We start from the raw sequence: 17,864 nt of genomic DNA, 5'->3' as shown, positions 1-17,864 counted from the left end.
TCCGAAATACGGACTTTTTTGAGTGAGAGTAAGATAGTGAAACCTTTGTTTTTTGATGGCTCAATGTACACAAACTTTGTTTAATACACACAGTTATTAAAAATATTGTATTAAATGTCCTTCAGGCTGTGTGTATAAGGTGTATATGAAACATAAATGAATTGTGTGAATGTACACACACTTTGTTTAATGCACAAAGTTATAAAAAATATTGGCTAAAATTACCTTCAGGCTGTGTGTATAAGGTGTATATGTAACATAAATGCATTCTGTGCTTAGATTTAGGTCCCATCACCATGATATCTCATTACGGTAGGCAATTATTCCAAAATACGGAAAAATCCCATATCCAAAATATTTCTGGTCCCATGCATTTTGGATAAGGGAGACTCAACCTGTATAAATAATGTTGGAACTTGGCAGCTGAGCAAGTGGTGAGCTATGGTGCGTGGTCATGTAGCACAGTCAAGATGAATAAAGCATACATGACAAGACTCTACACGTCTGTCAGTTTCCTCATTCCTCCCTTTCTCACACACACATAGTACACATAATACACACGTCGCTCCATACACCCTTACTGCAGCCAGAGATACCATATCAGTGTTTGCAGACCACGACTAGTCGTAAATAGGGCAATGAGGACCAGCCAGGCAGTGAAATATTGTTTGTTTATATCCTGCTATATTTTTTGGGTGAGTACAAAGCTTTGTTTATGTTATGTGGCTTTATTAGATAAACAGTGTTTGTGAAATGGTTCAAGGAAGGGAACGTCATTTGCTATTTTAATTGATGATGTACAATAATTGTTGTTTTTCAGAAGTTTTTTACACATCAATTTATTATTTGTTAATGCCTATTTCCCATGTGTGCCTATTTTGGAATGACAGTCTCACTTTGGAAACTTTTTCTGAGTTGATTTTGATTCAGGTCTGATAATGTACATATATGTAGTTGCCAGTTCCTTATGTCACACTCAGCTATGTGTGAGCTTAGAAGCTGAGCTCTCTAAAGGTACAGCGTGCAGCTGTGGGAAGTAAGAAGGAGCCTTGAACCATACTTCCTCATTACATGTAAAAAAGTGAGTTGCCACGTATATATTTATAATTTATCCTTTAAATCACTTCTTTGATACCTATAGTAAAGAAACACGCTCTATCTTACTATTTGGGATCAGAAACCTGCACGTTAACAGCACATGGCACTTTTTTCTGTTTAATTATTTATTTTTTCGTGTGATTACACAAATCACTATACTTCACGTGAAAATACGTGGTACTGATACACCCCTCTTCTCTCATTGTGTGTAATCATACATCCGATGAGAACGTCCACACAGCGATAAGGGAGGGAGGAAGAACTTCCAAGAAAGACCTAACTACGGGCCATTGTCTCTTGGAAATCTGGTACGCATATAATAGCTTATATTTGCCTAAAAATACTGCATCAAAAAAAGCACCGAAGGCGCAGAAGTTTTACCACTTTTGAACATTCACCTTTGTACTTACAGAAATATAAGTCACCTGTAAACTTTTGCCAGCACTCTATTTGGGGTGCAAACGAATGCTACTAAACATATGTATATGAACTTATTAAGATTGTATATTGAATTATCTTGTCAGTAGCGCTTTTCTCACCATTTCTGTATATATATATATATATATATATATATATGTGTGTATATATATATATATATATATATATAGTTGGGGCTGAAATGCCAGCGGTCGGGATGCCGGCGGTCAGGATACTATCTGCGGCATCTTTATGTTTAGAATCCTGACAGGGTTCGGGTAAGCATGCTACCCCTACCCCCTAACCCTCACTTACTGCAGCATAAACCTAAAAGCAACCTAACCCTAACCCTCCCCGGTCGTGCCTAAACCTAACCCCCCTTGCCGCAGCCTAAACCCAACCCCACTACCCCCCGTGCAGCCTAACCATAACTCTCCTCACGGGTGCCTAAGCCTAACCTCTACTAACCGCAGCCTAAACTTAACCCCCCCCCTCCCCCCCCTTACCGCAGCCTAAATGCTAACATACACACACACTCCCACCCCGCAACTTGTGTCTCCGGTGACCCAACAGTCACTTAATCGGGATCCTGGCTGTCGGGATGCCAGGGCTAACGTGATCTCATTCCGAGCAGTGTCGGTATTCCGGCGTCTGTATTTCAACAGCCGGAATCCTGACCATATCCCATATGAATGAACTCCTTCATATTCTTTTAACAGTGTATGTTTTGCCCCTACATTTATGACACTGTTCTTCTGGTATTTAGTTCTTCTTTTATCATTTACTATGTGGTGTTAGCAGCTGTGTGCACTTGCTGAAAGCTTAAAGTTTACTGAGGAGTGCAAGTCTATGAATGAAATAAATGGTATTTAATTTATTATTGTTTAGCTTTGGCTTTATTAATTGCGGGAGATACACATGTACAGTATTGTACATCTTCACTATATATATATATATATATATATATACACACAAAAATTGTGGCCCATTGTTCAATCTGATGGAGCATTAAATCTAACACAGACGAGGGTCATGAATTGCTACACTCGTGGCCGCAATATCAGGGACATTGTCATGCGCACTGATGTCACTGATCTACAGCAGCAACCGATGACTAGAGGTTTTCTTAAGCGCAAGAATGGGTGCTACCGCTGTTTGGATTGCACCACCTGTCGCTCCCTTGTTGTGGGCGATAGTTTCTGCCATCCTTACAGCGGTAAGAAGTTCTATATCAGACACCGGTTGTCTTGTACTACACGCTACATTGTGTATCTCATTACATGTCCCTGCGGACTTAGCTATGTAGGGAAAACTGAACGTACCCTGCGAGAACGGATGGCCACCCATAGAAATGCAATTCGACAGGCCATTAATACCAACCACAGTGACCAACCAGTGGCCCGTCATTTCATGCAGGCGGGGCATAGCTTGGCCACGTTACGCTACATGATTATTGATCACATGCCAGCTGATTTAAGACGGGGCGATCGTGCCTCTAAATTATTGAAATGTGAGGCTTGGTGGATTCACCGTTTACAAACTCTATCTCCCAAGGGCTTGAATGAGTATTCAGGCATATCTGCGTGTATCTGAAGTATTTGCTTGATTCTATTATGTGATGATACATTGTTATAGACATTTATAATATTTACATATGATGTTTCTGCTTCTGTGTTTCCTAGTTGATTTTATCTTGTTTTTAATTATGTTGTTTGGCTTGGGAGCTTAGCAACGGACTGGTGGTGATGACGTCACTCATGTGCGCCGTCCCCCTGCTTCCGGACGCGGTCCCTGCCATGTGGGTGTAACGGGATATAAGGATAGTTGTATGTTTGTTCTGTTATTGTGCCTGAAGACGATATAACAACTATCGAAACGTTGCAGTAACTCTGCTGTCCTTTGCCTGTATTTATGACCGTGTGCTGCGGACCACTCATCTGTGTATATATTGGATTTCGGCTAGAAATACCTACCGCTGGCACCGGGATCATCATTTCTTTTATTAGGAGTGCTTTCCTTGTACTTTGCTATACAGGTTGAGTATCCCATATCCAAATATTCCGAAATACGGAATATTCCGAAATACAGACTTTTTTGAGCGAGAGTGAGAAGGTGAAACCTTTGTTTTTTTGATGGCTCAATGTACACAAACTTTGTTTAATACACAAAGTTATTAAAAATATTGTATTAAATGACTTTCAGGCTGTGTGTTTAAGGTGTATATGAAACATAAATGAATTGTGTGAATGTACACACACTTTGTTTAATGCACAAAGTTACAAAAAATATTGTCTAAAATTACCTTCAGGCTGTGTGTATAAGGGCCCTCATTCCGAGTCGTTCGTTCGGTAATTTTCATCGCATCGCAGTGAAATTCCGCTTAGTACGCATGCGCAATATTCGCACTGCGACTGCGCCAAGTAATTTAACAATGAAGATAGTATTTTTACTCACGGCTTTTTCTTCGCTCCGGCGATCGTAGTGTGATTGACAGGAAATGGGTGTTACTGGGCGGAAACACTGCGTTTTATGGGCGTGTGGATAAAAACGCTACCGTTTCCGGAAAAAACGCAGGAGTGGCCGGAGAAACGGGGGAGTGTCTGGGCGAACGCTGGGTGTGTTTGTGACGTCAAACCAGGAACGACAAGCACTGAACTGATCGCAGATGCCGAGTAAGTCTGAAGCTACTCTGAAACTGCTAAGTAGTTTGTAATCGCAATATTGCGATTACATCGTTCGCAATTTTAAGAAGCTAAGATTCACTCCCAGTAGGCGGCGGCTTAGCGTGTGTAACTCTGCTAAAATCGCCTTGCGAGCGATCAACTCGGAATGAGGGCCAAGGTGCATATGTAACATAAATGCATTCTGTGCTTATATTTAGGTCCCATCACCATGATATCTCATTATGGTATACAATTATTCCAAAATACGGAAAAATCCGATATCCAAAATACCTCTGGTACCAAGCATTTTGGATAAGGGATACTCAACCTGTATATATATATATATATATATATATATATATATGTCCCAGGATTATATCAGGGGTAACTTCTTTTGGAGTAAACAGTAGCTCGAGCTATGTAATAGCGCACCAGTCTAGTGACTTTGTATAAGAAGCTACAGCTAGTTGTATACAGAGAGATCATCATACAGGGTATAGAAAACCTATTTTATGAGTGGTGATGCATATGATGAGTGAGACTCATATGTTAGTGCTCCGTAGACAAGTAGGACTATTCTCATACGTAATACGCAGCAAGTGGGAAGTGCATGGGTAGCTGTTTTTAATTATTCTAATGAGCCTACGCTGAAAACACCCCATTCTGGTCTGGATGGAGGCAGAGCCGGCCATAGGCATAGGCAAACTAGGCAATTGCCTAGGGCATTTGATATGCCTAGGGGCATCAGCAGCTTCTGCTGATTAAAATGATATGCGGCATGCCTATATTCTGTATGTAGCATTTCATATGCAGATACAGCCACAGTCTCACACAGTATATAGGCATGCTGCATATCAGTTTAATCAGCAGAAGCTGCTTGTGCATCCTAGCCACATAGCAATGCAAATAAGATGCATTTTCATTAAAAAAAAGTGCCCGATGTTAGCATTGATGCAAGATTTGTGAGGACACATCTGTATCCAAGCAAAGGCAGAGGTCACAGTGTTAGTGGAAGTGTGATTGCTGTGTGCATGTGAGTGGGTTGGTTGTCCAGTAGTGTTCGGAATATGTGTAAGGAGCATTATGTGTGTCATGTAAAAATGCATTAATAATGTGCAACATATGTGTAAAGGGCCACTATGTGTGTCATTATGTGTATAAGGGCATTAATAATGTGCGGCATATGTGTAACAGGGTACTACTGTATGTGTGTCATTATGTGTATAGGTGCACTAATAATGTGCAGCAAATGTGTAGGGGGCACTATGTGTGTCATTATGTGTATAAGGGCATTAATAATGTGCGGCATATGTGTAACAGGGTACTACTGTATGTGTGTCATTATGTGTATAGGGGCACTAATAATGTGCAGCAAATGTGTAGGGGGCACTATGTGTGTCATTATGTGTATAAGGGTATTAATAATGTGCGGCATATGTGTAAGGGACATTATGTGTAAAAGGGCATTAATAAAGGTTGTCATAATGTGTAAGGTGCATTATGTTTATAAGGACATTAATGTGTCTCATATGTGTAAGGGGCATTACTGAGTATAAATGCATTACTAATGTGTGGCATTATGTGTATAAGGTGCTCTACTATGTGGCATTGCATATAGAAAGGGCACTACTGTGTCGTCTAATGTGAATAAAGAGCAATAAGGTGTAGTATAATGTGAATAAGGAGAAATTCAGTGTGATGTAATGTGAATAAGGGGCTCTACTGTGAGGAGTAACATTTATAAGGTAAAGTGATACTACTGTGGGATGTAATATGAATTATGGACACTATCACAAGATAAAATGTGAATAAAGTTGCAGTACTGTGTGGCTTAATTGGAATTGGGGTTACTATTGTGTGGCCATGCCCCTTCCCAGCAAGAAGATGCCCCTTCTTGTGCTGTGCGTCAAATGTGCGAACTGTTCCTATTTAAAATATAGGGAGTACAAGGACTGCTATGGGTGAGAGGTGATGGTGCTGAGAAAGAGGTGCAAGGTCAGAGGTAGAACCAGCGGTGGTGCTAGGGGGCACCAGACAAAATCTTGCCTAGGGCATCATATTGGTTAGGGCCGGCTCTGGATGGAGGGGACTATATAATAAGTGAGTCTTCTCTTATGCTCCTCCACAACAAAGGTGACCCTTCAGTTAAGTGCAGTCATTGTATACAGGTAAATAAAATGCACAATGTAGGTATAAGTAAGATGATAATTGTCCCAGACCCAAGCCCTCTTTTGCCCTAGGGCCCATGTTTGTTTCCTCCTTTATTGTCCCATGAAGGTAGTACAAGGGTAAGAAAGCAGAAATAAGTGATATTGGCTTTTGGAAAATGTAATACACCATATTCCTTGGTCACATTACCCCGTAACCCTTGTTAACAGATACTGAAATGGCCTATGACAGAGAATAGAGCAGGGGTTCTCAAACTCGGTCCTCAGGACCCTACACAGTGCACGTTTTGCAGGTAACCCAGCAAGTGCACAGGTTTATTAATTACTCACAGACACCTTTTGAAAGGTCTACAGGTGGAGCTAATTATGTCACTTGTGAATCTGTGAGGAGTCCTGCAAAACCTGCACTGTGTGGGGTCCTGAGGACCGAGTTTGAGAACCTGTGGAATAGAGGATACAGTTCATATAATAGTTGTCCCTTCATAAAATATTCTTGGCCATCTAATGTCTTCCCAATCAGCTGGGTGTGTGCTTGTGGCAATCATACAAGCAGAGCCATAGTTGAAAAAATATCTTAATGCAGATGACCGGCTCAGTCACCAATCTCAGTTCTACAAAGCATTATGAGACATACTGTTCAGACTCAGATCCATCACCAGTTTATTTACATCTGCTGTGGAACGCATTAGCCAGTATCCCTGGGTCACACCTTCACCCTTTCGTAGCAGTGCAATATTTCATTCACACAGTTCTGACTATAAATGAACAGGTAACTGACTGTAAAATAGGTATAACAGATAAAATAGCCATTAGCAAGGGGATGTAGTTGTGTGACTGGTGGTCAGGAGGCCGCCGGTCACAATACAGATGCCGGGATCCCACCCCCTAACATGCCGACTATCAGGGAATATTCCCACTTCTGGGTGTCCATGACACGCATTGCGCTCGCGTCCTGTCTTCCCCCGCCGGGCATCTCGAAGCCAGGGTCCCGGCGTCGGTATGGTGACTGGCGGTCACCCATTAGCAAGTTAGTGTTCTAATCTCCATAGTGAAATGGAAATGAATCAGTAAAGAATAAAATATGCAAATTATAACAGGCATCATCATGCATGCAAGAAGTCCATATATAACCATGTCACTGTAACCTCAATCTCATAACACTTTTCCAGGTGGCCAGTGGATTAATGATTGCAGTGGGACTCTATGCTAAACTCTGCAAAGAAACAGGTGAGTATCAGTGATGTGCGGTGGGGTGAGGCAGGTGAGGCAGAGCCTTTCCTGTTATACTAAAATGTATGCCAGAGTTCTGACTATATAAAGTACTGTATATAAAAAATACAAAGAATATATTCGAAATATCTTCTTTGCATTAATCTAATCATTTTTATAGCAAAACTCTGGAGTAAAAAGTCTATGGCAGGTGGGGCAGTGCCCCCTCTGACTATCTTTTTTCACACATCTCTGATCAAAACTCACCAAATGTCTAACAGTATATACTGCTGCGCCTGTGTATAATGCCCATATGAACCCTTTGGCTAATATATCGTGTGTACATCTGACTCTGGTACAAACCTGTGCCTCCTGAGCCATTTACCTCACTCCACGTCCATGGTGAGTATACATGTCTGATTGTTAATTTATTATGCTAATAACATACAGATTATACAGTACAGTGTAAGAACTTTTTTCCCCCAAGTTTATTTATATGCACTGTATAGTCTTTATGTACTCAGGACCTTGTGTATAGTGTTTAAGATGGCTGTGTTATGATCATGCATGAACATAATCGGTGTGATGTACATTTGAGGCTTCCTCAAGTTTAATCATGGCACATCAAATATGTAATACTATTCCTCAACTAAGAGGGCAGAATACTTTGTGTCACAGTCTCAGCAGATCTAGGGGTTTATTTACTAAAGGTCCATCGAATTTTATCAATTTCCAATCTGTGAAAATTGATCTAAATCGATGTTGGGTTTCAGGGGCTAGAACACACATGTACTAACATTTAAAATGTAATATCGTCTGTTAGTAAATATGTGTTTTAGCCCCTGAAATCTTACATCAATTTAGCTTGATTTCCATTGATTTGCAATCGATTAAGAAAAGCAAAAAATTTAGAAAATCGTTCTTTAGTAAATAAACCTCCTAGTAGTGAAATGTTACAATCGTACTCAACTTTAACCTCTTAATTAATTTAAATCTTTCCAATTTTCTTCTAAATTACTGCTATTTGTATCCTCGCTAAAATAAGTCATGATAGTAAGTGGACATGTACGGTGGGATGTAATCAGTGGTGCAAGTTGAAAAAATGTCTTAGTGGTACTGCACCAAAAAATGGGTATGACCACATGCCACATGGGGCATGGCCAATGAAAATGGGGGCATGATACACATATGGGGGGCCAGATACACATGACCCCAATAGGGCATTGCCAGATACACATATGCCCCCAATAGTGCCAGATACAAATATTCCCCCAGTAGTGCAGTATCAGATATGCCCCCACAGTGCCAGATATGCCACCACAGTGCCAGATATGTCCCCACAGTGCCAGACAAACATATGCCCCCACAGTGCCAGACAAACATATGCCCCCACAGTGCCAGATACACATATGCCCCCGCAGAGCCAGGTACACACATGCCCCCACAGTGCCAGATATGCCCCCACAGTACCAGATATGCCCCCCCACAGTACCAGATATGCCCCCACAGTGCCAGGTACACGCATGCCCACCACAGTGCCAGGTATACGCATGCCCCCCAATGTGCCAGGTACACACATGCCCCCCCCTCAGTTCTGCTCACCGCTGCTGCTGTGTGTGCGTAATGGGAGGATAGCACAGCACGTACCTCTCCTGTCCCTCAGTGCTCAGTCAGGCGGCGGCGTGTATCTGAAACCAGGGGCCGGATCGTGAGCCAATCAAAGCTTGGAGTCCGTCAGCCAGTCAGGAGCCATTGCTGTCGGTCCGCAAGCACTGATTGGCTCACAAACCGGCGGCTGGTTTGAGATACATGCCTCTGCCAGACTGAGCACTGTGGGGCAGGAGAGGCGCGTGCTGCGCTCTCCTCCCCTGACACACACACAGCAGCGGCTGCAAGCAAGGTGGACAGCCGGCGGTACTGCGTACTGGCTGTCAATTTCTTACCGGTGCGCAGTACAACCCCGTACCCCCACACTTGCAGCACTGGATGTAATGAAGTCCGAGTTCAGCAGCCGTGCAGGATGCCGGGCGAACTCAGACTTTTTTTTAAAAAGGCAATCATTTACAAGGCATGGTTTAGCCTTGTAAATGATTTCCCCTTTAAAAAAGCATCCAAGTTCTGCCGACATCCCGCATGACCGCTGAATTCGCACTTCATTCCACCCATAGACTTTGTTTCTTCTGTAACATTTTATGAACTTTGGGGTTTGTGGAAAAATGGGTGTTCCCATGTGAGCTGTGTCTGGAGAGTGACAAAAAATTCCCCATCAAGGATATAGGCCACCTGATCTCTACTTCCTCTGAGCATGTGCAAAAATTAGCTTTTAGGGAAATTTTTAAAGCCTAGAGTCTTTTTGACTAGAAACCTCTACAAAATTGTTCACTTCCCATCTTGTGAAGCTCATTTAAATATTATTTTTGCATAAAGATGTAATTTAAGGTTCAGCAAAGAACCTCATGATCCTCCCATCTATTCCCGTCAAAAAGAAAAAAAAATTGCATTGCGCAGTCGACGCAATCTGTTAATCTATGGACAAACCTAAAAATTAGGCGTATGCTGTCATAAAACATAATTTGCTTGATGGGGTTGCTTGTAAAATACATAAGCTTGCCATAATTGTGTACCATAGCAAACTGCTGTTTTGTACAATTATCATTCAAACAGCTTGAAAACAACTGAAAAATAACCTGGATCATTCGGTTTAAGTTTAAACCTGATCCTGCAGGATTGTGCAGTGTAATCGTATGGTCAGCTTTACTGTCTCTAAAGAAGCAGCTAAGGGGGGCATTCCGAGTTGATCGCTCGCTAGCTATTTTTTGCAGCGCTGCGATCAGGTCAAAACTTGGCAAAACTGTGCACGCACCGCAATGCGCAGGCGCGTCGTCCGGGTACAACGCGGATCAGTGCTGAGCGATGGATTTAACGAAGAATAAATTTGCACAGCCGATCGCAAGGAGATTGACAGGAAGAAGGCGTTTATGGGTGTCAACTGACCGTTTTCAGGGAGTGGTTGGAAAAACGCAGGCGTGTCCAGGCGTTTGCAGGTCGGGTGTCTGACGTCAATTCCGGGACCTGACAGGCTGAAGTGATCGCAGCGAGTGAATAAGTTCAGACCTACTCAGAAACTACACAAAACGTTTTTGTACCGCTCGGCTGCACAAGCGTTCGCACACTTGCAAAGCGAAAATACACTCCCCCATGGGCGGCGACTATCTGATCGCAGAGCTGCAAAAAATAGCTAGCAAGCGAACAACTCGAAATGACCCCCTGGGACTGTAGCGATATATTTCTTGGCAGACCAGAAAACAATGTGCAAGGAAACTACAAGTAAACAACTGTGAAAAAGACAATTTTATTTTAGGATCATCATGCTAACAAAATAAAGTATAACTTGGAGGGTAATTCCAAGTTGATCGCAGCAGGATTTTTTTTTTAGCAGTTGGGCAAAACCATGTGCACTGCAGGGGAGGCTGTCTGAAAAGTAACAGAGTAATAGCTACAAAATCTCTCACATAATAAGCAGCCTGCCCACACCAAGCATTTTTCCATACATGTAACAGAACCTTTAGAATACTTGGGAATAATATCTAACTCAATGGATCTCAATATTCTCAGTGCTGAGACACCTTACTTACCAAAGCCATATTATTATTTTTTTTAAATTAATTAAAATCAAAATCGTAATGAAATATGACTGTTTTAGAACCAACCTAATTATAGTGAAATGCATTTAATATTCTATTGAAAATGTGTCCTGACACACAGTTTGGGAATCACGCTGTAGCAACTGTCTTAAGGGGATATAGTTAAAATGGCGGCTATCGGGATCCCAGCCTTCAGGATACCGATGCCGGAATCTTAACAGCTGACAATGCCACCAGCCAGAATCCCAGCGCAACAGGGCTATTCCCACTCGTGGGTGTCCACGACACCCATAGAATGGGAATAGATCCTGTGGCGAGCACAGCGATCCTGCAAGGGGGATCTTACCGCTCGCCCGGCTGCCAGTATAACGTATCACACCCGTTTCAAGCATAATAATGCTAATTGTTATTATTACACTGTGTTTAGGAAACATGCTTTATGTGGGTAGTCAGTGTGTTTCTATTTTATGGGTTTCACACAGATATAGGGGTAAATTTACTAAGGTGGGATATTTTTAGAACTGGTGATGTTGCCCATGGCAACCAATCAGATTCTACTTACCATTTATCTAGCTGCTTCTAGCAGATAATAGATATAATCTGATTGGTTGCTATGGGCAACATCACCAGTTCTAAAAATCTCCCACCTTAGTAAATTTACCCCATTATGTACAAAACTCAAGCTGGATACCCACTATACAATAATGTATATCGGGCAATCATGAGATCCACGACGGATTGCAATGACCATTGTATAGTGTATAACCCTATATCCACCCAATTCATCGTTTGATGAAATGGGTGTTGCATCCATCCCATCTGATGCGTCCAATTCGGCAACTGTAACATATGCGCAGGTTTACACCAGGAGAATGTGTTTGTTTTACACCAGTTGTAACAAAAGTGTAGAGATGTTGTTTGATAATATTAATAGGGGTTCGGTATGATATCCTGCCGCACGGGATGCCGAATGTCATTATACTGACATTGGCATCCCGAGCGGTGGAATGTCGGCAGGGGGGCGAGCGCAACTAATCCCCTTGCGGGCTTGCTGCGCTCGCCATGCTGAGCTCTGCTTGCTACAGGTTCTATTCTCCCTCTATGGGTGTCGTGGACACCAATAGAGGGGGAATCACCTACCTTGCCGGTATACCGCCCCCGTCGGGATCCTGGCATCTGTATTGTGACCACCGGGATCCCGACGATTGGTATGCTAACTGTATACCGTTAATAGCATATAATAAGGTCACACTACAATATACAATATAATAAAGTGTCATTTACAAAAGATAGAATAAATATATCTGGGCATTGTCATTAATAAATGCAAAAGTTCAATTCAGTTAAAAACAAACATACATTATCTTCCTCTTTAAAATCAAATGAAAATATAAGAATATTAACTTCTACCATGCACAATGAAAATATCAGTGAATAGATGGCTGCAGCTTCATGTGTGACAGAGGCCAAACTGGTCATTTGTAGAAGGAATCTAGTTAAAATCAGCCAGTTAGAAACAGCTGTTGATAGTCATCATCATCACCATCATTGCATATTTTATGTCCATGTTGGACCAGTCACATTTAATTTATGTGAGCATACCCTTACTGTACTCAGCCTACTCTTCAATGCCCCTTCCCAGTTCTGTTCCATATATCCCTTAAGTGTGGGAAAATGTAAGTGTAATATGTAACTGAATCTACATATCAATGTAAACGTAACTCATTTTTGTGTGCTTGTGCAAATGTCTGTTTTGCAAAAAACAAAAACAACATACTGTTAAAAGTCCAGCTCTAAATGAGCAGCTATGACGGCGCCACACACTTATGGTTTTTCTTAGAGATGTGCACCGGAAATTTTTCGGGTTTTGGGTTTGGATTTGGTTCCGCGGCCGTGTTTTGGATTCGGACGCGTTTTGGCAAAACCTCCCTGAAAATTTTTTGTCGGATTCGGGTGTGTTTTGGATTCAGGTGTTTTTTTTACAAAAAACCCTCAAAAACAGCTTAAATCATAGAATTTGGGGATCATTTTGATCCCATAGTATTATTAACCTCAATAACCATAATTTCCACTCATTTCCAGTCTATTCTGAACACCTCACACCTCACAATATTATTTTTAGTCCTAAAATTTGCACCGAGGTCGCTGGATGGCTAAGCTAAGCGACCCAAGTGGCCGACACAAACACCTGGCCCATCTAGGAGTGGCACTGCAGTGTCAGACAGGATGGCAGATTTAAAAAATAGTCCCCAAACAGCACATGATGCAAAGAAAAAAAGAGGTGCACCAAGGTCGCTGTGTGACTAAGCTAAGCGACCCAAGTGGCCGACACAAACACCTGGCCCATCTAGGAGTGGCACTGCAGTGTCAGACAGGATGGCAGATTAAAAAAATAGTCCCCAAACAGCACATGATGCAAAGAAAAAAAGAGGTGCACCAAGGTCGCTGTGTGACTAAGCTAAGCGACCCAAGTGGCCGACACAAACACCTGGCCCATCTAGGAGTGGCACTGCAGTGTCAGACAGGATGGCAGATTTAAAAAATAGTTCCCAAACAGCACATGATGCAAAGAAAAAAAGAGGTGCACCAAGGTCGCTGTGTGACTAAGCTAAGCTACCCAAGTGGCCGACACAAACACCTGGCCCATCTAGGAGTGGCACTGCAGTGTCAGACAGGATGGCAGATTTAAAAAATAGTCCCCAAACAGCACATGATGCAAAGATAAATTAAAGAAAAAAGAGGTGCAAGATGGAATTGTCCTTGGGCCCTCCCACCCACCCTTATGTTGTATAAACAGGACATGCACACTTTAACAAACCCATAATTTCAGCGACAGGGTCTGCCACACGACTGTGACTGAAATGACTGGTTGGTTTGGGCCCCCACCAAAAAAGAAGCAATCAATCTCTCCTTGCACAAACTGGCTCTACAGAGGCAAGATGTCCACCTCCTCCTCACCCCTTTCACTGTGTACATCCTCCTCCTCACAGATTATTAATTCGTCCCCACTGGAATCCACCATCTCAGGTCCCTGTGTACTTCTGGAGGCAATTGCTGCTGGTGAATGTCTCCACTGAGGAATTGATTATAATTCATTATAATTCATTTTGATGAACATCATCTTCTCCACATTTTGTGGAAGTAACCTCGTACGCCGATTGCTGGCAAGGTGACCGGCTGCACTAAACACTCTTTCGGAGTACACACTGGAGGGGAGCAACTTAGGTAAAATAAAGCAAGTTTGTGCAAGGGCCTCCAAATTGCCTCTTTTTCCTGCCAGTATACGTACGGACTGTCTGACGTGCCTTCTTGGATGCGGTCACTCATATATTCCTCCACCATTCTTTCAATGGTGACAGAATCATATGCAGTGACAGTAGACGACATGTCAGTAATCGTTGGCATGTCCTTCAGTCCAGACCAGATGTCAGCACTCGCTCCAGACTGCCCTGCATCACCGCCAGCGGGTGGGCTCGGAATTCTTAGCCTTTTCCTCGCAGCTCCAGTTGCGGGAGAATGTGAAGGAGGAGCTGTTGACGGGTCACGTTCCGCTTGACTTGACAATTTTCTCACCAGCAGGTCTTTGAACCTCTGCAGACTTGTGTCTGCCGGAAAGAGAGATACAACATAGGTTTTAAATCTAGGATTGAGCACGTGGCCAAAATGTAGTGCTCTGATTTCAACAGATTGACCACCCGTGAATCCTGGTTAAGCGAATTAAGGGCTCCATCCACAAGTCCCACATGCCTAGCGGAATCGCTCCATTTTAGCTCTTCCTTCAATCTCTACAGCTTCTTCTGCAAAAGCCTGATGAGGGGAATGACCTGATGGCAGTGTCTGAACTGACTTCACGTGTGGCAAGTTCAAAGGGTTGCAGAACCTTGCACAACGTTGAAATCATTCTCCACTGCGCTTGAGTCAGGTGCATTCCCCCTCCTTTGCCTATATCGTAGGTAGCTGTATAGGCTTGAATGGCCTTTTTCTGCTCCTCCATCCTCTGAAGCATATAGAGGGTTGAATTCCACCTCGTTACCACCTCTTGCTTCAGATGATGGCGGGGCAGGTTCAGGAGTGTTTGCTGGTGCTCCAGTCTTCGGCACGCGGTGGCTGAATGCCGAAAGTGGCCAACAATTCTTCGGGCCACCGACAGCATCTCTTGCACGCCCCTGTAGTTTTTTTAAATAATTCTGCACCACCAAATTCAATGTATGTGCAAAACATGGGACGTGCTGGAATTTGCCCACATGTAATGCACGCACAATATTGGTGGCGTTGTCCGATGTCACAAATCCCCAGGAGAGTCCAATTGGGGTAAGCCATTCTGCGATGATGCTCCTCAGTTTCCGTAAGAGGTTGTCAGCTGTGTGCCTCTTATGGAAAGCGGTGATACAAAGCGTAGCCTGCCTAGGAACGAGTTGGCGTTTGCGAGATGCTGCTACTGGTGCCGCCGCTGCTGTTCTTGCTGCGGGAGGCAATACATCTACCCAGTGGGCTGTCACAGTCATATAGTCCTGAGTCTGCCCTGCTCCACTTGTCCACATGTCCGTGGTTAAGTAGACATTGGGTACAACTGCATTTTTTAGGACACTGGTGACTCTTTTTCTGACATCTGTGTACATTCTCGGTATCGCCTGCCTAGAGAAATGGAACCTAGATGGTATTTGGTACCGGGGACACACTACCTCAAGCAATTCTCTAGTTCCCTGTGAATTAATGCTGGATACCGGACACACGTTTAACACCACCGAAGCTGCAAAGACCTGAGTTATCCGCTTTGCAGCAGGATGACTGCTGTGATATTTCATCTTCCTCGCAAAGGACTGTTGGACAGTCAATTGCTTACTGGAAGTAGTACAAGTGGTCTTCCGACTTCCCCTCTGGGATGACGATCGACTCCTAGCAGCAACAACAGCAGCGCCAGCAGCAATAGGCGTTACACTCAAGGATGCATCGGAGGAATCCCAGGCAGGAGAGGACTCGTCAGACTTGACAGTGACATGGCCTGCAGGACTATTGGCTTTCCTGTCTAAGGAGGAAATTGACACTGAGGGAGTTGGTGGTGTGGTTTGCAGGAGCTTGGTTACAAGAGGAAGGGATTTAGTTGTCAGTGGACTGCTTCCGCTGTCACCCAAAGTTTTTGAACTTGTCAATGACTTCTGATGAATGCGCTCCAGGTGACGTATAAGGGAGGATGTTCCTAGGTGGCTAACGTCCTTACCCCTACTTATTACAGCTTGACAAAGGCAACACACGGCTTGACACCTGTTGTCCGCATTTCTGTTAAAATAATTCCACACCGAAGAGGTGATTTTTTTTGTAATTTGACCAGGCATGTCAATGGCCATATTCGTCCCACGGACAACAGGTGTCTCCCCGGGTGCCTGACTTAAACAAACCACCTCACCATCAGAATCCTCCTTGTCAATTTCCTCCTCAGCGCCAGCAACACCCATATCCTCATCCTGGTGTAATTCAACAGTGACATCTTCAATTTGACTATCAGGAACTGGACTGCGGGTGCTCCTTCCAGCACTTGCAGAGGGCGTGCAAATGGTGGAAGGCGCCACCTCTTCCCGTCCAGTGTTGGGAAGGTCAGGCATCGCAACCGACACAATTGGACTCTCCTTGGGGATTTGTGATTTAGAAGAACGCACAGTTCTTTGCTGTGCTTTTGCCAGCTTAACTCTTTTCATTTTTCTAGCGAGAGGATGAGTGCTTCCATCCTCATGTGAAGCTGAACCACTAGCCATGAACATAGGACAGCGCCTCACCCGTTCCTTGCCACTCCGTGTCGTATATGGCATATTGGCCAGTTTACGCTTCTCATCAGACGCTTTTAATTTTGCTTTTTGGGTCATTTTACTGAACTTTTGTTTTTTGGATTTTACATGCTCTCTACTATGACATTGGGCATCGGCCTTGGCAGACGACGTTGATGGCATTTCATCATCTCGGCCATGACTAGTGGCAGCAGCTTCAGCACGAGGTGGAAGTGGATCTTGATCTTTCCCTATTTTACCCTCCACATTTTTGTTCTCCATTTTTTAATGTGCGGAATTATATGCCAGTAATATATCAATAGCAATGGCCTACTGTACCATACTGCTATATATTATATACTGGTGGTCAGCAAAATTATGCACTGTCCTCCTACTATATATACTATGCACAACTAAAATGCACCACAGGTATGGATGGATAGTATACTTGACGACACAGAGGTAGGTAGAGCAGTGGCCTACTGTACCGTACTGCTATATATTATATAGTGGTGGTCAGCAAAATTATGCACTGTACTCCTACTATATATACTGCGCACAACAACTAAAATGCACCACAGGTATGGATGGATAGTATACTTGACGACACAGAGGTAGGTAGAGCAGTGGCCTACTGTACCGTACTGCTATATATTATATACTGGTGGTCAGCAAAATTCTGCACTGTACTCCTACTATATATACTGCGCACAACAACTAAAATGCACCACAGGTATGGATGGATAGTATACTTGACGACACAGAGGTAGGTAGAGCAGTGGCCTACTGTACCGTACTGCTATATATTATATACTGGTGGTCAGCAAAATTATGCACTGTACTCCTACTATATATACTGCGCACAACTAAAATGCACCACAGGTATGGATGGATAGTATACTTGAT

General features: G+C 43.2%; 1 protein-coding gene across 1 annotated transcript in view; it reads left to right on the top strand.

Annotated features, from left to right (window-relative positions):
* Positions 1 to 557: 557 nt before the first annotated feature.
* LOC134928576 (tetraspanin-33-like) overlaps positions 558 to 17,864 on the top strand; it is an 81,503-nt gene continuing 64,196 nt past the window's right edge. Inside the window, exons 1-2 of the mRNA XM_063924511.1 lie at positions 558 to 695; positions 7,516 to 7,573. Of these exons, the coding sequence (XP_063780581.1) occupies positions 639 to 695; positions 7,516 to 7,573 (115 nt within the window). The 5' untranslated portion in view covers positions 558 to 638. The remainder of the gene's footprint in view (positions 696 to 7,515; positions 7,574 to 17,864) is intronic.

This window comes from Pseudophryne corroboree, chromosome 1, assembly GCF_028390025.1.
Source record: "Pseudophryne corroboree isolate aPseCor3 chromosome 1, aPseCor3.hap2, whole genome shotgun sequence".
Classification (NCBI taxonomy): Eukaryota; Metazoa; Chordata; class Amphibia; order Anura; family Myobatrachidae; genus Pseudophryne; species Pseudophryne corroboree.
This window is presented reverse-complemented; position numbering and strand designations above follow the sequence as displayed.